Consider the following 22,961-nt stretch of genomic DNA (forward strand, 5'->3'; position numbering starts at 1 on the left):
ACTCTAAGGTCTGATCTAATTCTGAAGTACTGAGAGCTTTTTCCTGGCATATATATAGCGAACAGGAGCTCCGAGCTGCCTTTCACAGCAAATAAGCTCCGACACTTGAGAGCATGAAGTTGCCAGCTTCGACGTATCCGGCCGAGGAGATGGCGGCGAAGCCGAACTTCCGACAAGTCGGAACAAAGGCGACAGGCTCCGTTATGCGTGGAGCAGCAGCGCTCAGGCAACCGCCGCCAGACCCCAGCATGGTACGGTTCTCTGTGCAACTTTGAATTAGGGTGAAAGGTATTTGATGTGGAAGCCGCGTGCGAATGAGCAGAAAGTGTCGTCGATTCCGTCCAAGTACGAGACTGTTTTGCATCGAGACCCGAATGAGCGCAATGGTTTTGGTAATCGAACGCTACGTTTCGGCGACTGCGAGGTGTGTGTGGCTGCCTAGTGTTGAGATTTCGAAGAGATGCTGACGTGCAGTTTACTTTTCCCTACTGCATTCGCTGCAGAACGAGCTCCCGGGGCCCGGTCAGTACTACAAGCAACCAAGTCTCGTAAGATCCACTGTCGATTCAGGATCAGTATCTCGTTTGGGCTACAGCACGGGATTTGTGTCCAAGTCGAAGCGATTTAATGAACAGGTCAAGCTGGTTGTACCTGGCCCAGGCCAGTACCAGCCAAACAAGTACAAAACCTCAAAGCCCCACTCTTCAGCAACAACGCTGTCACTAATTTATTGTGCTTTCGTGTTCTTGAAAAAAAATAGAGACGATCGCAAGACGTTGAACAGGAAGCACGGCATGAGCAGCTTTGTCAACACCGTACGCTGCTGTGCTGCGCGCTAGCCGCTACTTTTTGATCTACTAACTATGCTCTTTACTATTTTGTATGCGTGCAGCCCAAGCATAGCAACAATCAGAGCCCAAACGCATCCGTCCCAGGCCCAGCAGACTACAACTCGGCGCAGCCATCGTCAGCATATTCGCACAACGTCTCAAAGTCTGTATTCTCCTCGAAAACATCTCGAGGTTGGAATATTCCTACCGAGCTTCCTGCTCCAGGACAGTACGAGAACCCCATTCAGCTCGGTAGATCGCTTCGTGGGAACCGATCACCCCATTCAATATTCAAATCGGGCGTCAAGCGACTAGGATCGGATGCAACCTTTACTCCCGGCCCTGGAGCGTATAACGCCGAAGATGCCGAAAGCGCGCTTCGATACGACTGGGTTGCTCGAGCCCATACAAGTGCCGCCTTCCACACTAGCAACACCGATAGGTTTGGCCGTCTACCGGGAAAAATTGTGACAGACGGAGAGCTGGGTAAGGGTGCACCTGAAGTATTTATTTGGTATTCGAAGATTCACACGATTGCTCTGATGTGTTGCAGGGCCAGGAACGTACGAGGTTCCCACGCTAGTTGACAAACTTTCAGAGAAGCAGGGATCTGCCAGCGTATTCAAGTCGAAGACGTCGAGGACGGAAGGGGTATCAGAAGGGAAATCAAGAAAGGGCAATGTACCAGGTCCGGCATTCTACCACCCTACCAGCCCTGACAAGCGGTCGCACTTACTCAATGCAAACAAGAAATGGCTGTAAACTAATTACACGTAACTTACCCTACATTTGGTACAGAAGTATACTTTATCTTTGAATCGAAGCTTTTCGGCAAGAGATCCTTGACGTTGAAGCCAGCAAGTTGCTCTAAAAGATTATGTCGTGCCACACGTGGAGCAACATAAGCCCAGCATTTCATCATTGCACCCGAGGGAAAGTGGAAAACGACCATGAACCCGTACGTAGAGGCACCCGAAACGCAGTTCGACCCGGAGACGTACATCCACACGTCGACTGGCAACAAGATCAGCCGCAAGTGCACGCTCTGCGGCGCCCACAACATCCACTTGCGCGGCAAGGTCCGTCCATGTCCGTCGCAAGATTTCTGGATTTCGGGGTTCCCATGAGTTGAAATGTTTTTTTATTCTAGACGATTATTGACTCGGGAGCAATTGTACGCGCTGACTTGGCCAAAGTGTCGCTCGGGAAGCAGTGCATCATCCGGGAGAAATGCGTCGTCAAGCCCCCAACGCGAGTCGTGTCGACGTACGAGGCGGATTGTTAGTACTGTAGCCGTGGACGAATGCTCACTTATTCATTGTTTACTAACATGTAGTGGACTGGCCTTCATCCCTGTGAAGATGGGAGACTACGTGTACATTGGGGAGGACACGGTGGTGGAGGCTGCGATGATCGGGTCCTACGTGCAGATCGGCAAGAACTGCGTCATTGTGCGTGCCCGTGTCTGCAATTTGCTGCCTGGACAAGACTGACGTTGCTGATGATGACGTTTGGTGCACTGTTATTGTGTAGGGTAAGCGCGCTATCATTCGAGACTGCTGCCGGATCGAAGACAATACGGTCGTCCCGGCAGACGCAGTCATTCCGCCGTTCTCCAGAATCGGAGGCATCCCTGGTACGCATTCAGTTTATTTCTTTGATCGAAATGCAGAGTACAGTCCTGACCGTGTTGACTTTGTTCAGGAAAACTTATCGAGGACATGCCGGAGGCTACGCAGGAGTTGTGCATTGGACAAGTCAGCCGATACTTTGACAACTTTACACCTCGTGAAGGCTAAGGGCGAGTGCTTGCTACGAACCGGGTTCCTCGACTTGAGTACACGACAGTAAACGGCAGGCATCTTTTCATGCCATCGAGACAGCACAGCTAGATATTTTCTCAACCATTGAACCATTCATTGCACGTTTACGATGGAATCCATTACGTCCTAAGAAAAAATATTGATAATGAGCTTGTTACGGGAGTTAATAAAGTAAGAGATGCATCAAAGTATTTGCAGGTGTAAGTGTAGCGATAGCAGCACGCCCCCAGTCCGCGGACCGACTATGGTTGGTGTTTGCTCCGCTTGGACGGCGACGGGGCCGTGATGCGATCGTCCGGGTGCAGTCGGCGATCTTCGTCCTGTAGCTCCAGGATGCGTTTGCCCTTGTAGAGCCCCTTGGCGACACAGCCCGAGGACAAACTGGCGCTGCGGTGCAGCGGGCTGTAGCCTAACGGAGTTTGCCTCGCCGGGTCGCTGGAGTATCCACTATCACTTCGTGGAGCTGGAGGGTACAGGTCTTCGCTCAGGCTGCGCATTCTCAGCACTGCCGGCGGGGGCATGGAGGTGTCAATCGCTGGGACGTGCCAGGTCTCGGAGAACTTCCGTTTGGCTCCACACGCTGCTGACCTGGGGGTGGGCGGCAGTCCCCGACTGCCAGGCGACGACGACGACGACGTTGTAGTAGCTGGCCGCACACTGTTGCAGTCGACGTCGTGTCGTCTCGGACTAATGTTGCTGGTGTGTTGACGTAGTCGGTGGTGCAGTTTCTGCGTGGGGGTGCAGGGCTTGACGCCGGCCAGCGCCGCGCCCTCTTGGAACCTGTGGGAGACGCTGACCGGCAGCGGCCGCGCAATGGGCAGCAGCGTCATGTTCATCTGCACGAAGCTCCAGGTCGAGTTGTCGCTGCGCGCGGGCGGCGCGCCCACCACGGGCTCGTTGGCGCAGAGCTCCATGAGGTTACTGTCGCCACTGGGTTTGGCGGCGGCGGACTCCATGGTGCGGATGACTGGGGGAGGCATCGGGGGGAGAAGAGTTAGCGAGGAATTCTACGAATTGCTCCGGATTCGGAAGAAAACCGAGTGAGTGAGAGTGGGTGGGAGGCCGCACCTACGAAAGAGTGCCGAGTGACTGTGCTGCGGCTTTCCAAGCTCTGCGTGGATATCAGGTAAATTGCACTAACAGGAAATGACGCAGTCGCCGAGGGTCATCGAAAGGCGGCGAGTGGGCTGAGCTGGCAGTCGACTTGCGGGGCGGCGGGCGCGGCGCGGACTGACTGCCTGAGTGAGTGACTCGGGCGAGCTGGAGGGGGAGGAAGAAGCCCAAGAGGTCGCACGCAGGGAAGCGGCCTCTCCTTTTTAGAACGCCGAGCGACCAAACGATTGCTAAAAATGGCGACGAATTAGAAATGGCACTTCAACCACAGAGGGCTATGCAGTGCTATCTATCATGGCCCTTTGACAACTTAAGCCTGCGCTGCTGCACAGTCGGAGCCATATATGGACAGTGCGCCGTCGGGCCGGCCGTTGAGGGCGTACGCGCCTTGGACAGGCTTGCAGCGTGGGCGGGCGACGCTGTGATGGGGCGGAAGTTTTGCGAAGGAGTTACTATCTAACTCCCGCTGCTCTGGCGGCGAGGCCTCGGGCGGAACATGCTGCTCGGTAGCAGGCGGAAACGCACTGCGAGGCAGTTGGCGACGGCACTATCGGAGCGTTCAAACAACGGTGGCGCAGGTTGCTCGGAAGCAGCGGTTGTGCAAGCGAGCGGCGTTGGATCGCAAAGCTCGTAGTTCGATTGTCCAAGTCTCGGACGATAGTGTGGCATTCGATACAGCCAGCCGATACACAGGCGATTCTCATACGTACACGGGCGCTTTTCTTGTTGCATAGTGGCGTGATTCATGCAGCGTTGGTGAAAGGCAACCAACCAGTCGGCTCTACCTTTTCGATGGTCTTGCACGCCTGCTTCAGTTCAGCGAGGATAAGTTGTCAGCCCCTTTAAATGCAGACGGGTCTTAGCGAGGTGTGTTATCACCAGCTCTCGAAGCTGCAATGGAGCCGCCCTCTTCAGACGCGGTGCGGCACTTCCACTTCCAATTTACAACTTCCGACCGCAGAGGACGAAGACTCGATCGGACTCTATGATAATACATAGAGAGAGCGGAAATCGCACCTACACCTCCGTCCGTCGGCTATCGTTCAGTTGTCGCGCACGCATTTGTACAGTATGTATGTATCCAACGAGCAACACACCCGCGTACGAAGGCGTGCTGCACTTGTAGCTTTGAGCATTGCTGCTCAAATGAGCTGTATCTCCGATTTAGGCGCACGTGGGTGCACGTGGGTGCTAATTCGAGGTCTTATTCGTCACCTCTTCCCGTCGTTCGGTTGTACACACCAGACGAACGACACAACACCCAATCCCCCTCATTTCCAGATCGGACTTGAAGCTACCAACCAGATCAAGACCAAAGACACACAGACTGATAGCAGAGATCATGGCTGACGTGGCGGCGATCATCAACCTCGTGAACAAGTTCGCGCTCTCGTACTCGCTGGAGGAGGGCGACAAGTCGGTCAAGACGCTGCTGGCGCTCTTCACGGAGGACGCGACCTTCTTCGAGGAGCTCGTGGGCGGCAACTGCACGGGCACGAGCGAGATCGAGGCGGCGCTGCAGGAGCTCGTGAGCCTCAAGTTCCTGGCCGACACGCGCCACCTGCCCAGCGGCCACGTGGTCGAGCTCTCGGACGCCGAGCACGCCACGGTCACGTCGCACACGACCGTCTTCTGGAAGTGCACGCCCGTCATGGTCGTCACGTGGTCGGACGTCGTGGTCAAGCAGGGCGGCGCCTGGAAGTTCCAGAAGCGGGCAGCCGACGCCGTGCAGAAGAACCTCGAGATGATTGGCGAGATGCAGCTGCGCGGCAAGAAGCAGTACTCCCACAAGGACGAGGCCTAAGCTTAACGCTGGGCTGGCACTTGGTCTGTGGACCTGATTTCCCCCCCCCCCCCAACTCGAACTCGACTCGGCAAGCTCCAGAAGAGCGACACGTGGCACAAGAGTGGAGCTGCGTTTGTGTTGCTCGTATGGGAGCATTGATTGCCTTGCTGCACGACTCAAAAAGCATAGAAAAAGAACTCGTGGTTCTGCCGTCGACGCTGCAGGAATGCAGAGATGGCTGGAGCATGAGAATAAATAAATTGCCTTGATACTTTTGGGAGGAAGCGTCTCTTTATTTTGCCAGCGGTCGCGGTGCCTTCAAACTGGCCAAGAAGACATGGGAGGCGCGGTGTCTGAGCTGCGCGGCGAGATCCACACCCACGTGTTGATCGTGCAGCACTATCCAATGTTCCTGGAGCCGGTCCTAGCTGGTACGGCATTTTTGTTGGTTGCACGACGAATGTCGCTCCATTTAACCCCTCGTTGCTGCCTGCTGTAGCGGTGCAGTACTTCCTTCATGCTGCTGAGCTTGGTGAAGGCACCAACCGCGAGAATCCTCTCGAGGAGATCTCGATGGACGTTGTCATCACAGACAAGCGCGTGTTTGAAGAGGCTTCGACCGAAGTGGAGCTGCTGTCAGAGAACCCAGCGGTGACAGAGGCCTTGCTGCATGCTGTGCGCAACTATCGGCAACTGGAGCTCTCGCCCGACATCGACACCTTCAAGCGGTGGTACGATTCTCCATGGCGCAAAAACAAACCCTTTCCGAGGTTTGTTGTCGTCCCACCAGACGAAGTCCCGCGCTTCAGGATTGCAGTGCTCCGAACGAGCATTCGCTGTCTGCGTCTCATGATGTTCTGCCAAGACGGGAAGAAGCAGCTCGAAGAATCTGGCGGGCCTGCAGTGCTGAACCAGGCAGTACTCGAAAATCCGCTGGATGACTTCGTGAAAAATGACGTCAAGGCCATCTTCTCCGCTGTTTACGGCGGCGATAACGCAGTCCGACGAATCGTGATCAGCAATGTGCCTATCGTTGTTGAGATGATGAAGGAAAACCACGAGAGTGCCATTGTGCAGCTCGCAGGAGTCCGACGGATCTGTTCACTGCTCGCAGACGTCCAGGCTCGCCAGTACTCGCCGTCCCAATCTCCGACACGTACAGCACAGCAAACGGCTCCAGGAGATCGACCCGGTGACCAGGAAAATAATAAGACGAGTGATCCAGTAGAGCTCGAGCGTCTTGCATTGTTCGCAGAGCTGGATACGTTTGCTGTCGTCACGCTGGTCACGGAAACGCTGAACCGGTTCGACGTCGACAAGTACCTGAGCTTGTACGTCCACGTGTGTCGCTTTATCTCTTTCGTAGCGATCGAAGGTAAGCTTCTTTCAAGACACCTTGCGTGGATATCTTCGCTCACTGTTTCGTTGTCTGCGATCGTGTCATCTTCAGAGCGAAACGCGAAACTTGTCGGTCAAACTGGAGGCATCGAAGGCTCCATTCGCTTGCTGTTCAAAGCTCGTGAAATGCAGCGTCAGAAGAAGGCCGATGAGAAAGATGAAGCAGATCGGCTGGCGAAGCTTCAGAAATTGCCAGAGTCTGCCGAGTGGATGAGCCTTCTGATGCAATCCAAGAAAGCCCCGCCGCCACCTCCCGTCGATGCGTCGGGACAAGCCGTATCCATTGCCTCGCTAGCTGTTGTAGACTTCACACCCACGGAGATTGGACAGCAGGCACTTTGGGCGCTTGACTTGCTCGCCACTCTTGACTTCAACGTATCCATGATGAAGTTGCATAGACTAAAGTACTTGCTGGAAGAGATTCGATTAGACCCCGATGGAAAAGAGCTCGGCGCAGTGTTAATCCTTACTCGAAGATTGAGGCTCATCCGCTGGGACCAAGTTGGCGCACCTTCACCTGAGAAACCAAAACGCAAAGCGAACTCATAGATAATGTTAACAATTCAGAAACAGTGTTAAATTTTCGTTAACAGGGTGTTGCACACCACAGCACAGGAGGAACGAGGTTGGCAAGTCTCCGGTCTACGACGAAAGCACCGACACAGCCGCAAGTGCTTCTTTATCCGCGGCCGTCAGCTCGGGCATGATGGCCTGAAGGACACTAGCGTTGGCCGTAATATTTTGCAGCGCCTGAGGAATAGCTCCCTGTACATGAAACGAACCGAGTTACAAGCCTGATCAACAAGCTACGCAATATCCAAATGCTTACCTTCAGGTCAACCTCGTTGAGAGGGTCGAAGTACGCCTCGAACTCTTCCTCGGGCTCTTCGCCATCGTTGACTGCGGTACCACCGTCGGCATCCAAGCGGTCCGACAGAAGTTCATAGTCCTCTGCAAGTACAAAACAATGTGTTAGTAGAGTTTTCAATCCAAACAACCCGCGCAAATCGTAAACACTCACCCGCAGGGGCGAACACCGAGGACGTCGCGCCAGCACCGGAAACAACCTCGTCATCACCCTCGCCGTCCGACGAGTCATCGTCCGATGATTCCCACTCCTCTTCGTCCTCCGCCAAGTTGGACATCGTCTTGGCAAGAATGACAACAAACTTGGTCAAAAAGTGCACCGTTGTGTACTGGGTCTTGCCGCTCGCAGGAGTGCTTCGGGCCTTCGACCGCGTCTGGATGCCATTCGAGCCAGAAGCACCAGCGTTCTCCGAGTCCACAGCACTTCCAGTCACAGTGATGGCATTGATCCGAGGGTCATTCCACTCGACAACCTTCAGCAGAGCACTCATGGTCACCTTGATGCAGTACAGTCCGTAGAAGTCCTGCTGCTTCTCGATCCAAGTGCGGAACACAAAAGTCAGCATGTTCGGGGCCTGAGCCTGGCCAGCCGATGCAGGCGGAGGAGGAAGTTGCTCCAACACGTTCAGAATTTCCGGGCCATGCGAGTGAACAAGACGAGCAAACACCATGCACAGAGACTGCACGAGCGACGGGAGCTCCGTCGCCGCAAGACGAGCGCAGACAGCGCTCAGGATTGATTGCACGGTGGCCGTAGGCAGGCTAGGACCCAACTTCAGCAAAATCTGGGTAATCAAACCGCCAACGCAGGTAGCGCTCGCATCGGACACGGCAGGCGACAGCAACTTAGCGGAGACCGACAGGGTCGTGTCGATACCGTTGCTGCCAGCAGCCGTGGTGTATGCCGCCAGCGGGTCGACCGCAAACATCACAAACCACTTCAAGCATTCCGAGCCGGCGTTGAGCACCTTCTCGTCTTCGACAGCACCAAGCACCGTAACAAGAGGCTCGAACGTCTGCTGAACAACCTGAGCACCGAGCTGCTGGGTCGCTGGGTCCGCGCCGCCGCTCGACAAGGTGCCACTTGAAGCGAAGGAGTGACGCAGCAAAGTCTTCAAAATAGTCAGCGCGCTGCCAGCGGTGTAGATGCCATTTCCAGCACCCTCCAGGTCCGACATACTCTGGATGAGCATCGAGCGAACAACAGGCAAGACCTGCTCGTGAAGCTTGGCCGTAATCGCAGCGTTGTCCAGCTGAAGCAGAGCGCCAAACGCACCGTCAATCAACTCGGAAATCAGGGGGTCGTTCAGGTTTTGGCCCCAGTGGTGCAAGAAGCACGCCACAACACGCTGGGCCGATTCAAGCGCAAGGACTTCCGATTCCTGGAGGACGACGACGAGCGTCTCGAGGGCGATGTGAAGCGTCTCGTGCGTAGACTGCTCCGCAAGACTCGTCAGGCGGTCAATGATAACGGCGTTGGCTTCCTGGAGACGCGCCTTGCCCGTATCGTTGCGAATGATGGCGCCAATAGCACGGCAAGCATACATGCGAACGGGCAGGACCTGGCCCTGCTCCAGACCCGAAATCGCTACTTGAAGGAAGGCATCCAGCATCTCCTGGTTCATACCCTTCGCCAGGCGGCTAGCGCACCACAGCGCTCTCGCGCGCAGGTAGATCTCCTGGCTACCCGCGTTCATCACCTTGAACAGCGTCTGCAGGAAAGCCGACAGATCCAGCAGCTGGGAGATGTCCGTGGCATTCTTGCTGATGGCATCAAGCGTCGACGTGGCCAGGCATCCCACGACCAGCAGAGCCGCTTCCTGCAGACGCCAGTTGTTCGGGTTCTCAGCCTTGAGGCGTCGCTGGGCCGCATCAAGCGCAGCCACCACCGCCTTGCGTCCCAGCACAGCCTCCAGCTCCGTGAGGAGGTCTGTGGCCGCGTTGCGCACGTTGAACGCGAGGCTCTCGTCGTCCTCGTCCGCGACGTACTTGTTGGGGTCCTCCTGCCAGGACTCCATCTGGCTCACCGTGATCTGCATGTACCCGATCATGACGAAGACAAAGTCGGCTAGACCGCCGACAATTAGCTGGCGGGTCTTCTTGGTCGGTGCCTGGATGGCGCCACGCACAAACTCGAAGGCAGCGACGATCATGGCGCTTCGGCCAATGAGCGCGCCCTCTCCGTCGCTGTCGTAGCCCTCCTCCTCCTCCGAGGCGCTCAGCACGACCTCGCGCTCGTAGGCCTCGGCGTCGTTCACCATGAGGCCGTAGACCTGGGGCATGATCTGGGGCATGAGGTCCGTCATCTCCTTGGGCCACTCGCGCACGAAGCTCGCGAGCGTCGTCAGGATCTGGATCTTGATCGAGTAGTCCTTGACGCTCTGCGCGGGCGCGGTCAGCTGCTCCAGGAAGAGTGCGATCCACTGGGTCGTGTTCTCGTGCAGCAACTGCAGCGCCGTGGCGTTGCCCACCTGCGCCTCCATGCCCACCATGAGCAGGCTGCTCTGCACGATGCGCGCGATGCGCGAGCGCGTGCCCGCCGGGAACTCGGCGGTCAGCACGAACACGCGCCGCAGGTGCGGGAACACAGAGGCCACGAGCTCGCAGCAGTTGTCGCTCGAGAAGTGGCCGCCCGCGAGGGACAGGAAGCGCACGGCGAAGTCGATGCGCAGCTTGTCCTGGCCCGAGATCATGGCCATGACGGCCGGCAGGATCTCGGCCCACTGGTCGGGCCAGTCGCGCTCGAAGATGGCCGTGAGGATCAGGCACAGCGCCGTCTGCAGCTTGCTGCCGGCGAAGAGCTCGAGCCGCTGCTGCAGCGCCAGCACGAGCGCCTGCTTGACCTGCGCCTTCTCCTGCTCGGGCACCACGTAGGGGGCTCCCACCGCGCTCTCCTCCTCCTCGCTGGCCACCCAGTAGGACGTCACGAGCTTCTTGAGCAGCAGCGCCGACAGCTGCCGCTGCGCCTCGGACGCCTCCGCCGAGAAGAGGAACTCGCCCAGCTGCAGCGCGAAGCCAGGCGTGCGCAGCAGCTCCGTCAGCCGCGCTTCGCTCTGCGCGCGCACGTCCGTGGCGGCCGACAGGCTGCCCTCCAGTAGCTGCACCAGCTCCATCAGTTGGCTTGGTCTTGGGCGGTGGTGTGTTTGTTGATTCCCGCGCGATTTTGAGTGAGGAGTGATGGTCCGGTGGGTGAAGCCATGTGGGCGATATAGTGAAACCAAGTCAAATTATCTAAGGGCTCACCATGTGCTTATGAACCAGGATAGCTCTGCGCAATGCCTTCTAGGTGTGGTCGGCCATGCAAACGAGAAAATGCCTTGAGGAAACTGTGAGCCCGGTTGAATGCATCCCGGGCTACGTGTAGACCGGCCATTTTGAATGGAAAAGAGTTTGCCCCTCTGCGGAGCGCAGGTCAGGCCGCAGATCCCAAGTTACAGGAGATTGAGCTTCAAAGAAGCTGATACCATTCAACTGCCCAAGACGATGCCAAAAAGTTACCATCATGGTGCCTTGTGGAAATTTCCCGCTTGAACAAACTATTACATTTTGTTTGCACTTGCAGCGACCAAGTTGTCTTAGAAGCACCAAAATTAAGAGCGACCCTCGGATATCTGTCGATGGGCTGTATTGGGCTCAACCGATTCCTTCTCGAAAGAAGGATTAAAGATAGGCAATTGAATGAACCGTATCGTGGATGACACATTCTTTCTTGTAGATGTTAAAGGTGACATCAAACTTACGATGCGCGCAGAGAAAAATCTTCAGCAAGCTCGTCGATAGCTTTGGTTACTGCTGGATTCTTACCGCGCTCCACTTTCCCAGATAATCCAAGAAATCGCTTGATCTTCGTTGGCTTCTCCAATGCGTCCTCGGGTAGCGCCAAGATCTTCTTACTAAAAGCCAAGTACTCAATGAAGTCATGAAGCGGATATATCATCGCGGCAATGACAGGCTTGACGTCAGGCAGCGCGTAGACTCTTGATTTGTCGAGAGGTCCCTCCCACGCAAGAAGACATCGAAATGCAATTTGCTCGAATGGCACTAGCTCCTCGGTGCCCGTAAATTTCATCGGGAGGTTGACGCGCTTACCTTCCACCAGCCATTCTCGAAGCAGATCTTGATATGTGCAAAGTTCTCGAAGGAGACTCCGCCGCTCCATTTGGTTCATTCCAGGCTCCTTGGCATCCAGAAATGACTGGTATTTTTCGTGACGTTCCAAAAGTTCCATCAATGTATGTGGGTGGCCTGACGACCTCCGATATAAAAGCATTGCTGCTTGTGTCAATTTCTCCTGGGATTCCAGTCTCCATCGATCTTTCAGCGTCTGCTCCCCTGCTTGGATCACTGTGATCTGTTCAGACTGAAGAAGACGCAGATCCAGAAGTGACCCGATGGCAACAACTTCTCGTCCACCTCACTCGAGGGGCTGTAGACATATCGCAGGAACGAAGCAGATCCCTCCACCACGAAATATAGGCCTTGTACGTGAAGCCACGGAAGCAATACGTTGCGGCAAAACTTAATGAAACAGTCCCGCGATTTCATGTCATCATCTGGGGAATTGAACCACTCGCCGATTTCCCTGATGACGATGTACAGGGGTCCGAACATGCTGACAAGGCTCTTCACGAATGAAAGGGCCGAGTCAGGGAATGACGCCGATAGTAGACTCCACTCACTTCCGCAGTCGAGCTTCTGCCAGTGCGCCATTGACAATCTCTTCACTAACAGTCCCATCGTCTACCCTTCGTTTGGGCGAGCGTAAGAACACTGTGTGGCACTGACACAACTCTGCCCGGAATCCTTCTCGGAGCCTTTCGTCGGACCACTTCTGTCGGCACTGGTTGATATAGTTCTCGACAAACGCTGTCTTCCCGAGACCGGACGCATTATCGACCAGCGGGATACTCCACGTATAAGGATTCCCCCACTCGCGAGAGCCTGAGAAGCATGTGAGGTGGGCACGATACAGGGTCTTGAAAGCTTCTTCTTGGTCTGCAAAGAATAATCTGATTGCTCAGAGCGTACTCCAGCTCTGCTGCAGGGAGCCACGGGTCGGTAACCACCGGGATGTTCCCGCTTCGAACTTGCTCTTGTCATGTGCGGTCGGAGGGGTCAAAGGTGCTGTAGAGCTTGAGTCTGGAAAGAAGGAACTTGAAGTTAAACACAGTCGCGATGGCAGCTTTCAGATCGGCGCCTGTGGCACCCTCCCTGGTGGTTGCAAACTTCACGCTGCCGTCATCGACCACCAGGCACGCTACCCACAACTCATCGGGTAGAGGGGGTGCTGGCAATGCCAGTGACATCGGTTCTTCTCGTTTCCGGGACAATTGAAGTCTGATGCCTCTTCTGGGCCACATTTGTAGATTGAAGTAAAGTGTTCTTGGCGAGTCGCAACCTATCGTCAAGAGATAGTCAACCCGATATATTATACGATACAAGTTTCGCTTAGATCGGGAGACACTTGGTTTCCCAGATGCGGTTGCCCACGTACTGTAATCGGTAGGATGTGTAGCGTAGCGAGATGCCCTGGAAGAGGAAGGCCAGGTAGCAGTCCTTTTCTAGCATTTCGGCAAAGCTTTTGCGGTCCAAGACGTACACCACGCTGCGCTTTGTCGCGATGAGAGATGTTTTCCGTTTCTCACCCGTCAGAAAGCACATCTCACCCACGACTGAGCCAACAGAGACTTCTTCAGTTGTACCAGCCTCTTCCTCGACCACGGCGGTGAGAGCTCCATCGACAAGCAGCAGCGCGCGGTCAGGGGTGTCACCTTGTCTCCACACGACTTCGTCCTTTTCAATTTCTTGGATGTGGAAGTAGTCCAGGAGACGCTGCTGCACTGCAAGAGGTTGATCCGGCATAAATCGTCGCAGGTTACGCAAGTGCGTGAACTCGTCCTCGTCAGCGGCGCAAGTGCTCGCAGGAGACCCGCTCTTGGCAGAAACGTTCTTGCCCAGGATGTCGTTCTCGCACCATTCAAGCGCGCCATCCAGATCCGACGCGATGTGGAGCATGCGGTTGTCGCCGAAGAGCTCGATCAAGTGCTCCGTGAACTTCACGTATGCAGGGGGTACAGCGGCGAACACAATCTTGCAACTATGCGCATCGCACGCGTACTTGATCTTGGTCAATCGGTCTGCAGCGGAGGAATCCAATCCCACAACCAGCGTGAAGTCGAGCACAAGCCAGCGGATATCCGGTCGCGGACGGACGTCTTCACTCAGCACGCTTTCAAGCGGCGACTCGATTCGGCTACTCGTGCAATCCGCGCCCTCCTCAAAGAGCTCACGCACGTAATCGCTGAGCTGGTTGATGTTGCCGAAGAATAGGTGGCCCTTCAACTGCACCACGTGGATGTTGCGGCACTCGCGGTCCAGCACATCGAGTTCATCAGTCGTGCGCCAAGCATGACTGCGAAGAGTGGCGGCACTCATGCTGCCACGGATCGGAGCGTTCGTCGGTGTGCGAGCACTCTGCATCACGAAAGTCATGCAGGCCAGCAACGCTCCGACGGCCAGGCCCTGGTTCATGCCCCAGAACGTCATCGTTCCAGCGATAGCCCACACCGTGCCAAGCTCCAAGGCATCCAACTGGTCGTACGTGTCAATGAGTGCTTCACGAAGCAAGTCCCAGCCAAGGTGCATCATCACGCAGCCTGCCATGCAACGCGGGATGTAGGACACAGCGTTGGGCCCAACAAAGAAGAAGAACCCCATGATGAATCCGATTACGAAGCCACTGCGACGACCGCCGCCTCCACATTTGTAATAAAGCGCCGATGTAGAGTAGCACAGGTAGTTTTGCACAGTTCCACAGACTCCGCTAAGGGTGTTGGAGATACCATGTGCAACGAGCTCGTCGTTGATATCCACCTCCTTGTCCGTAGTGAGACTGAGCGACGGGATGTTAATCGGCACGTGCATGAGCGAGAAGAACGTGAGGCCAACGATCGTGCCGAACTGCTTGGGGATAACGTGCCAGGCCACGAGTGAGAAGTCATACTGTTCCCACAGCGAGTAGAAGGCGACGTCCGGTGCGCGGTTGAAGAACCAGCCATGCTCACGCGCAGTGTCCGCCGAGATACCGAGCAGCAGTAGCACCACGTAAAACAGCGGTGGAATCGACACGAAGAAGAGCGGAGGAAACAGCGGCGACTTGATGTGGCGCGCAAGCACCCACAGCGTGAGCGCCAGCAAGGCGGAGCTGACCCAGAGCCACACGATCTCCTCATCGAAGAGTCCCTTGACGCCGCCCCACGACCAGTCAAAGGCATGGCCCGTAGCGTTCTCAATGCCGCTCTGCAGCACGAACGCGCCAATACCACCAACAGCGCCGACGATAATGTGCTTGGGGAAGAGGTACACGATGTTGCCGAGCTTCCAGTGTCCCAACACGTAGAACAGCGCGCCGCACACCACCGACGAGAGCGCGTAGGTCACCAGGATCGTGGGCAGCACGCTCGGGTTCTTGGGGCCCAATTCTTGGATAATCGCGATGGAAATGGTGTGCATGAACGGCACGTTCTCCACCATCATCTGACAGATCGCGCCGTCGAAGTTGCTGAGCCACACGAACGTGAACTGGCAGATCGTGGACGACAGTAGGAACATCTGAATGCCCAGCGCGTGCGGCACGGGGATGTCGTTCCACTCGACGGGGAAGAAGGACAGCCCGAACGGGACGCAGATCATGAGGTTCACCAGCACGGCGATGGCTACACAGGGCGCGGCCTGCAGCGCGTCCGTCACGCCGCGCTCCCAGCCGTTGAGCGGGTCGCTGGTGTCCCTGTGCGAGCCCCACGACTCCATGGACACGCGCGTGGCCCCGTACGGCGAGTAGCAGCGCGGGGACGCGGCGTGAGGATCCGTGACCGGCAGCGCGTCGTGGTGCGCGGGCGACTGCGTCGTCGGCTGCTGCGTGAAGTGCAGCGAGTTGCCGCCCGCGTCGCGACGCAGCGGCGGCGGCTCGAACACCATGTGAGACGAGGGCGCGTGCGTGTGCGTGGGGGTGGGAGCGGGCGCGCCGCGGCGCGGGGAGCGCAGGCGATGCGGGGACAGCAGCAGCTGCCGCTCGTCGTCGTTCAGCGGCTCCATGGCGGAGGCCCAGGGCTCGAGGCTCGACGCGCTTGGCTTGCTTGAGCTCCAGACGTCGACTTGGCGAGTGAGCAGGACAAGGCAGGTGTGTCCGAGCCATTTTCAGCGAATAAGAGCGTGTTCTGGACGATTTAGCGGCCAATCGAGTGGCGGCGAGGATAGCGGAGACCGCGGCTATGTTTAGCGAACGGTTTGGATGTTGATGCCCATCACCATTTCATACCTCCGTTGCAGGCACTTGCGCCGAGTACATGTATGCAGCGTTCCCGCCGATGGACGTTCGGCGACGCTCGAGAATGCAAACGAGGAGAGTCATCCCTCCCCACTGGTGCGGCTGCTGTCTACTGGAGTTGGCTGCAGCAGAACGAATGGAGGGAGGCCAAGGTGTGGCAGCTCGAGCGCTCGAGTACGTGCGACTTGGAAAACGTTCTGAAGTTTGGATGTCAAGCGCGCTCGCAGTTTTGAGAAGTTCGTCCACGAAGGTCCACTGTGATAAACAAGCGTCGTATTTAAAATTACGTGATCAAAGGAATGGGACAGCAAATGCGTCTTGCGAGGAAGTACCGGTAAGTGTTGGGCTGGGCGAAATCTGCAGCGGCTGCCAGTGTGCAATGCATGATGGCGAGATTTCCGAGTGTCGTACATGTTGCCGCCGGCACGCCGTCAGCCAATTGCCTCAGCGGTCGGCGCCAACGTGGACTCTACGTGGAGGGACATTTTGCCGGCAGCGCCAGAAACGAAGCTCGCACCGTAAAAAAACGCGTCGACAACGGATTTGGTGGTGGGGACCTCCGCTCGTCCACAGACAGCCGGTTGTCACGTCACATTTGCGTCTGTAGACGTAAAAGATCCCAGGCATGCTCCCGGCTGCCTTTGCGGGCAAGTGCTCGCTGCGGGGGCCCTCGGCTTCACTGGTACACACTCGTCCACGTAATCGCTGGCGGGTATTCGTCGGCTTGGTGTGCTGGGCGACGGTATCCAGGGCCGACAAGGTTGGCTGGTGCCGGCTTCATCCTGTTGCCGGCCCTTGAAGATACGTTTTGCTACATAGTTGCCACCACTCGTCTACGTTGACCACGCTGCAGCCCAAGGCAACAACATCGCACAAACGCGAAACAGCCCTGCAAGTACGTGTACCGGTATAGAAAAGGATAAAAGAAACAAGGAATGAAACGACTCGAAAAATGAAAGTAGCAAGCTTGCATTTGACGCACAACTCATCATCTATCTCTGCGGCTTGTTCTACCTCCAACCTGCAAATGCATACGGGCAGTCACTCACTATGAACAGACCGACCTGATAGGGTCCAACCTGCCGGCGCTATGTGTCGCCGTGTTGCAGTCACACAACTCCTTGCGGAGCCATTTAGAGCTTACCAGTGCCCGAGGCGTTCTGGATGACAGCGCGGATGGCCTTCATCTCAGCCTCAAGGCGCACGAGGCGGTCCATGGCCTGCTCCAGTGTCATGCTGCGCTCCACGAACGAGCCGCCAACCGCACGGCCGGCAACGAACGAGCCGCGCATGAACGAGTCGTTGTTGAGCAGAGTCGAGCCCATGCGGATGCGGTTCTGGCGCTGAGCCTCCTGCTTGACGTACTTCTTGCTGCTGACCTTGCGCTCGAATACGTTCATGTGGTCGATGTGCTCCAGCAGGAAGACGAGCAGCACCTTGCCCAGGTCCTGGATGAAGAACCACGCGAGGCAGTAGATCCAGACGAACACGGCGAGGTTGAACGAGATGGCCTCCATCTCCGTGAACGGCCAGAAGACAGCCAGGAGCGTGGACACAACCGTGGCGAAGCAAGCAGCCACCGCAAGAAGACGGCCAGGGGCGCGCGTGAAGAACAGACCCTCGGTACGAGCCGTGAACACCGTCATGAAGTCCGACAGCGAGATCTTCAGGTACATCATCATCATCACCTGGTCGTACGGCAGGTCGCCCAGGCCGAAGTAGGCGAGCACACCGTTCTTGTTCCACGAGTCGAGACCCCAGAAGAGCAGCAGCAGCGAGCTGGCAACGGCAATCAGGCCGAGCGTCGTCGCCACCCAGTAGATGCGCGGCAGGTTCCAGGTCTCCGGGCGCTTGGAGGGCACCACGTTGTCGTAGGCGATCGAGATGATCGTGCCGTCGTTCAGGATCGTGATCAGCACCAGAGCGATGACCGGAAGCTTGAAGTACGGGTCCACGGCCTCCGTGCTCTCATTGCTGTTGTACGGGCAGTCGCCGACGTGGGGGATGAAGTGCTGGAAGCGGCAGCTGTCCGGGTGGAACAGCAGCACCGAGATGAAGAAAAACATGAGCAGCTGAATCGTGCAGGCAATGCGGTACGTCACGTAGTTGCGCATGCGCTGGAAGATCTTGCGCGACAGCGTGATGGCGTTGATAATGACGGACAGACCGGGCTGCGTGAGCACAATGTCAGCGGCAGCGCGGGCAGCGTCAGTGGACCCCTCGACGGCAATGCCGACGTCGGCCTTCTTGAGCGCAGGTGCGTCGTTCACACCGTCGCCGGTCATACCGCACACCCATCCGCGCTGACGCAGCACCTCGACGATCAGGAACTTGTGCTCCGGGAACACCTGAGCGAAACCATCAGCGCTCTCCACGATGGCACCGTAGTCCGAGCCCAGAGTCGACGAAAGACCGTCCTGCACGTTGGCCGTAGGAAGCACGTCCGTGCCCAGAATGGTCGTGCCCATTCCGAGCATGCGGCAGGTCTCCACAGCGATAGCGGCCTGGTCACCGGTGATCATCTTGACGCCAATACCGTTCTCGTGGGCCAGCTCAATCGTGCGCTTCGTGTCGTGACGCGGGGGGTCCAGGAACGTCATGATGCCCAGGAACACCCAGCCGCCATCGGCCTCCTCGGAAGTGCGAGCCACAGCCAGCGAGCGGATGCCGCGCTTGGCCAGGTCGAGCACCTTGGCCTCCACATCCTCCTGGATCTCCGTGACGTTGTGGGCCAGTGCCAGGATGATTTGCGGGGCACCCTTAGTCACCTTGAACACGTTGCCGTCCGGACCGCGGATCGTCGACTCCGTGCGCTTCACCGAGGGGTCAAACGGCATGTGGTCCATCATCGTGTACTGGTCGAGCGGGCGCAAGTCGATGGCGTTCAGCACGAGCGTGTCCAGAGCGTCCTTAGGCGGCTCCTTCCACTTGGCGGCGAGCGCAGCGGTAACCAGCACCTCCTCGCGGGTGGCCGTCGGGTGGAAGATAGGCAGGTCGTCCTGCAGTTCCATCTTGTTGCGCGTGAGCGTGCCGGTCTTGTCCGAGCACAGCATGTTCATGCCCGAGAGCGTCTCGATGGACTGCAGCTGGGTGACGATGACCTTCTCCTCGGCGAGCTTGCGGGAGCCGAGGGCCATGGTGGACGTGCACACCACCTGCATGGCGATGGGGATGGAGGCCACGAGCAGCACGACGCAGAAGGCGATGGCCTCGAGGAAGTCCTCGCCGTTGTAGATGAGGTAGCCGAGGCAGAAGCCCACGAGCACGAACGAGATGGCCATGAGGAACATGGTAATGCGGATGAGGATCTTCTGGAAGTGGCTCACCTCGTCCACGGACGAAATGAGGCTGGCCGTCTTGCCGAAGAAGGTCTGGCCGCCGGTGGCCGACACCACGGCCTCCACCTCGCCGCGCACGACCGTGGAGCCCATCTTGGCGTTGTCGCCCGTGGCCATAGTCACCGGGAAGGACTCGCCGGTGAGCGCGGCCTGGTCGATCTGCACGGGGTTGCCCTCGCACAGGTCGCAGTCCGCGGGCACGGCCGAGCCGGCCGACAGCGTGACGCGGTCGCCCGGCACGAGCAGCGCGGCGTTGATGGTCTGGTGCACGCCGTCGCGGATGACCTGGGCCTCGGGCTTGAGGCTGGCCTTGAGCGCGGCCACGGCGTTGCCGGCCTTGAGCTCCTCGTACCAGCCCACGACGCCGTTGAGCAGCTGCAGGAAGAGCAGCACGAAGAAGTCGGGCCAGTCCTTGGTGATGGCCTCCACGAGGATGGCCAGCCAGATCATGATGGGCATAGGGCCCCAGAACTGCTCGGCCAGCTTGACCCACGGGCTCTTCTCCTTGGTCGAGAGCTCGTTCGGGCCGAAGATCTTGAGGCGGCGCGAGGCCTCCACGGTGCTCAGGCCGGCCTCGCCCGTGTCCAGCAGCGAGCGCTTGTCCACGCCCATGTAGAACCGGTCGTCGTTGCTCACGCCGCTGTACGAGTGCTCGTCGCCGTTGGCGAGCAGCGGGCTGTGCTCCGACATGCTGCTCGCTCCTTGGGGTTCGTCTGGGTCTGGTAGTGTAAGGGGGATCCGGCGAATCGAGAAGTGAGACTGGGGATCCGCTCGAGCCGAGCCGAGCCGAGCTGAAGTACGCAGGCGGGCTCTCTCCCTCTGAGCCAAAAGATCCGCTTTCGAGCTGGCCAATCACACGCGCGTCCCATCTCCAGCGCCGCTTTTTAACAGTTTTTGTGACGATCAGCAACTGACCGCGAGGTGTCCGCACAGCGGTCGATGGTCCTGCCGGTGCAGGCTCGGGCCCAGCTGGGCCAGAGGCACCGGCAGCTCTCTCTGTTAATTTAACCCCGCGGCACGAGACGCCAACAAAGGCAGCCGGAGAATAATTTACTTAGCGGGTTCCTCGCCCCAGCTGGCGCCAAGTTTGAGTTTGATCCACGTACGGTTAATTTTGCCGCCGCCGGGTATCGCAGATTCCGTGCGTGGGGCGGACCGGGGCCGGGCACAGCAAAGGATGTGGCAACGAATGAGCTTTTCCCGTGGACAGCCTCGCCACGGACAGCTCCGCACTTGAAGCCAGCACGACCGAGGTGTCCGCACATTGGCGAGCTCCTGTGCTGGGGCCGGCAAATTATTCGCCTCTGCGAAGCCGGCGGCCAAGACGCCATTCGTTTGCGTGCATGAAGGCGTCAGCGTCCACTCGCTGAACGTAAATGTTAACTGCTCTTGCCACTAGATTGGCCATACCGCCCGTGGAGGGAATGATGCGGCTCGTCACGGCCCCTGCGCGCGAATCAACGAGTCCCGGTGGTGTGTTCGTGGTTTGGGCTTGCCGCAGTGTACCGCAGTTTCATTGTGCAGAGTGGTTCCTGTCTTCCTCGATTGAACACTTTCCAGCACTTGCTTGCTGTAAATTTGGGTGTGAGCTGGAACCGTACGATTCCTCCGCCAAATTGCTTGCTACACACAGCAAGCGATGCTAAACTCACCAGTACTCACGGTCAAGCAGCAGTAGGCACGGACAAATGGCACGCCACGCCAACGCCAAGCACCACTTGTCTGCCACGTTCGACGCGGCAGAGCGCATTCACATGCCAGCAACTCACAACCCGCTGTTAGTCACACATCCATTACTTAACTCGATTTCTGAAGCAAGTACAAACACTTGGCATGCATTCGAATCATACTCCTGCTTGCAGTCACCTTCCGGTGTTGCCAGCCTTCTGCTCTACGCAAGCTCAAAAGCCAGGCAAGAGCTTCTTAAGCGGACAGGGCTTGTACGCCGGTGGAGTGATGTAGCCCTCCTTGCCCTTCGCGGGGTCCCAGTACAACTCGTAGGCCAGCTCGTCGTTCAGCGGCCAGTCGTTCCGGAACCGCTCGACCAGGTCGGGGTTCGACATGAACCCACGCACGAAGCTTACCAGGTCGGCCGCGCCGCTGTGGATTACCCCCTCGGCAGTGTCCCGCGTGTAGCTGCAATTGGCCATCACTATCCCCTTGAAGTGGATCTTCGCGTCGAGCGCAGTCATCACGCGGCTCTTGTCCGAGTAGCCAAAGCCAAAGCCGTCCAGGATCGCCAAGTACCCCAGGCCATGCTCCGACAAGCGCTGGAACACGTACGTGAACAGCTCCGCGTTGTCAGCGCTGCCCATGCTGCCATACTTGCTGGAGGGAGACGCTCGCACACCGATGCGGTTGGCCGGGTACACCGTCTTCACCGCCTCCACGATTTCGTTGAGTAGGCGGTAGCGGTTCTCGAACGAGCCGCCGTACTCGTCGGTGCGCTGGTTCGTGCACGATTGAAGGAACTGGTCGATCAAGTAACCGCTTCCAGCGTGCACCTCGGCTCCGTCGAAGCCCACTTTCTTGGCCAACTCGGCGCACTGTCGGTACTGCTCCACCACATGCGGGATCTCGTCGAGCGCCAGCGCTCGAGCTCTCTCGAAGCATGTGCGTTCACCGTCAGCGTTGCGAGTGTTGCCACCTTCGAGCACTGTAGCAGAAGCTGAAACCACCTCATTGTCAGCGTGGAACGAAGGGTGCGACTGTCGCCCCATGTGCCAAAGCTGCACGAAGATCTTGCCTCCCTTCTGGTGGACGCGGTCAACGATCTCTTTCCACCCCGCGGCCTGCTCGGCGGTGTAGAGTCCCGGTGATCCGTACCATCCGAAGCCTTGCTCGGAGATGGCGCAGCCCTCCGAGATGACGAGGCCAGCTCCAGCTCGCTGCTCGTAGTAGATGGCGCTCATTTCACCAGGGGCGTGGCTCACAGGGTTGATGCGGGCTCGAGTGGCGGGGCCAAACACGACGCGGTTCTTGAGCACGAGATCGTCGCCCATCTGAAGCGGCGTGAAGAGTTTGTAGTTTTCGGTATGAGCCATGGTACCGGGGAGCGATGAGTTGCTTGGGATATTGTAGCTAGGAAGGGAATTCCAATGTGAGAACTTAGAGGCGAGCCTCCAGCACAAAAGGTTATGCTCGTCGATCCAAGCGCAACCATGATGATGGCAACCTATTTCAGTACATTTTTTGCGTAATCAGCTTACGTAAAAGTGATACAAACAAAACTGTACTGAAATAAGTTTCCACAGGCGGATGGCTACACTTGCACCCTGCTGACGCAATCGGCTAGTTTAGAAAGACTTCGTCTGCTGTTCTCGTTGGCGACGCCACGCCTCGGCGAGTTGCGTTTAACAGTAGCAGTGACAGCCATTGAAGTGCCTTGCCTCGACATCGTCATGGTCGTGAATCTGACGCAAACGTCTTGTATACGTCATTTTCTTGGCAATCTCGGCATTCTTCTGGGCTGCGAGAATT

At 57.4% G+C, this 22,961-nt stretch overlaps 10 protein-coding genes across 10 annotated transcripts; 4 read left to right on the forward strand and 6 right to left on the reverse strand.

The window, feature by feature from the left end:
* Positions 1-113: 113 nt before the first annotated feature.
* Positions 114-1,592, forward strand: PHYSODRAFT_505536 (hypothetical protein; the record flags this gene model as incomplete). Its single annotated transcript, XM_009530989.1, has 6 exons — positions 114-251; positions 323-424; positions 504-679; positions 761-815; positions 893-1,316; positions 1,384-1,592. The coding sequence occupies 6 exons, from the start codon at positions 114-116 to the stop codon at positions 1,590-1,592; spliced, it is 1,104 nt and encodes a 367-aa protein (XP_009529284.1).
* Positions 1,593-1,768: 176 nt separating this feature from the next.
* On the forward strand, positions 1,769-2,751 carry PHYSODRAFT_354791 (hypothetical protein). The gene is made up of 5 exons (XM_009530990.1): positions 1,769-1,909; positions 1,981-2,096; positions 2,167-2,281; positions 2,364-2,466; positions 2,535-2,751. The coding sequence occupies exons 1-5, from the start codon at positions 1,781-1,783 to the stop codon at positions 2,627-2,629; spliced, it is 558 nt and encodes a 185-aa protein (XP_009529285.1). The 5' UTR covers positions 1,769-1,780; the 3' UTR covers positions 2,630-2,751.
* Positions 2,752-2,895: 144 nt separating this feature from the next.
* On the reverse strand, positions 2,896-3,567 carry PHYSODRAFT_505486 (hypothetical protein; the record flags this gene model as incomplete). Its single annotated transcript, XM_009530991.1, has 2 exons — positions 2,896-3,116; positions 3,312-3,567. The coding sequence occupies 2 exons, from the start codon at positions 3,565-3,567 to the stop codon at positions 2,896-2,898; spliced, it is 477 nt and encodes a 158-aa protein (XP_009529286.1).
* A 1,486-nt stretch (positions 3,568-5,053) lies between these two features.
* PHYSODRAFT_286337 (hypothetical protein) lies at positions 5,054-5,747 on the forward strand. The gene has a single exon (XM_009530992.1). The coding sequence runs from the start codon at positions 5,109-5,111 to the stop codon at positions 5,568-5,570; it is 462 nt and encodes a 153-aa protein (XP_009529287.1). The 5' UTR covers positions 5,054-5,108; the 3' UTR covers positions 5,571-5,747.
* Positions 5,748-5,889: 142 nt separating this feature from the next.
* On the forward strand, positions 5,890-7,499 carry PHYSODRAFT_333779 (hypothetical protein; the record flags this gene model as incomplete). Its single annotated transcript, XM_009530993.1, has 3 exons — positions 5,890-5,983; positions 6,052-6,927; positions 7,003-7,499. 3 exons carry the CDS (start codon positions 5,890-5,892, stop codon positions 7,497-7,499), a joined length of 1,467 nt encoding a protein of 488 aa, XP_009529288.1.
* Positions 7,500-7,592: 93 nt separating this feature from the next.
* On the reverse strand, positions 7,593-10,958 carry PHYSODRAFT_561309 (hypothetical protein; the record flags this gene model as incomplete). Its single annotated transcript, XM_009530994.1, has 3 exons — positions 7,972-10,958; positions 7,780-7,901; positions 7,593-7,715 (listed from the first exon to the last, which is right to left on the reverse strand). Exons 1-3 carry the CDS (start codon positions 10,928-10,930, stop codon positions 7,593-7,595), a joined length of 3,204 nt encoding a protein of 1,067 aa, XP_009529289.1. The 5' UTR covers positions 10,931-10,958.
* Positions 10,959-12,158: 1,200 nt separating this feature from the next.
* PHYSODRAFT_333781 (hypothetical protein) lies at positions 12,159-12,527 on the reverse strand (the record flags this gene model as incomplete). The annotated part of the gene is made up of 1 exon (XM_009530995.1): positions 12,159-12,527. One exon carries the CDS (start codon positions 12,525-12,527, stop codon positions 12,159-12,161), a length of 369 nt encoding a protein of 122 aa, XP_009529290.1.
* Positions 12,528-13,265: 738 nt separating this feature from the next.
* On the reverse strand, positions 13,266-15,794 carry PHYSODRAFT_507890 (hypothetical protein; the record flags this gene model as incomplete). Its single annotated transcript, XM_009530996.1, has 1 exon — positions 13,266-15,794. The coding sequence occupies one exon, from the start codon at positions 15,792-15,794 to the stop codon at positions 13,266-13,268; it is 2,529 nt and encodes an 842-aa protein (XP_009529291.1).
* A 1,303-nt stretch (positions 15,795-17,097) lies between these two features.
* PHYSODRAFT_346620 (hypothetical protein) lies at positions 17,098-20,171 on the reverse strand (the record flags this gene model as incomplete). Its single annotated transcript, XM_009530997.1, has 1 exon — positions 17,098-20,171. One exon carries the CDS (start codon positions 20,169-20,171, stop codon positions 17,277-17,279), a length of 2,895 nt encoding a protein of 964 aa, XP_009529292.1. The 3' UTR covers positions 17,098-17,276.
* A 1,211-nt stretch (positions 20,172-21,382) lies between these two features.
* PHYSODRAFT_507289 (hypothetical protein) lies at positions 21,383-22,525 on the reverse strand (the record flags this gene model as incomplete). The annotated part of the gene is made up of 1 exon (XM_009530998.1): positions 21,383-22,525. The coding sequence occupies one exon, from the start codon at positions 22,523-22,525 to the stop codon at positions 21,383-21,385; it is 1,143 nt and encodes a 380-aa protein (XP_009529293.1).
* Positions 22,526-22,961: the final 436 nt, after the last annotated feature.

Source organism: Phytophthora sojae (genome assembly GCF_000149755.1).
Source record: "Phytophthora sojae unplaced genomic scaffold PHYSOscaffold_5, whole genome shotgun sequence".
Taxonomy (NCBI): domain Eukaryota; phylum Oomycota; class Peronosporomycetes; order Peronosporales; family Peronosporaceae; genus Phytophthora; species Phytophthora sojae.

Bases quoted from the DNA above. Each gene is read 5' to 3' on its own strand.
- PHYSODRAFT_286337 (XM_009530992.1), top strand. From the start codon at position 5,109: ATGGCTGACGTGGCGGCGATCATCAACCTCGTGAACAAGTTCGCGCTC.
- PHYSODRAFT_354791 (XM_009530990.1), top strand. From the start codon at position 1,781: ATGAACCCGTACGTAGAGGCACCCGAAACGCAGTTCGACCCGGAGACG. The intron at 2,282-2,363 runs GTGCGTGCCCGT...GTTATTGTGTAG, and splicing joins TCGGCAAGAACTGCGTCATT to GGTAAGCGCGCTATCATTCG. The intron at 2,467-2,534 runs GTACGCATTCAG...GACTTTGTTCAG, and splicing joins CAGAATCGGAGGCATCCCTG to GAAAACTTATCGAGGACATG.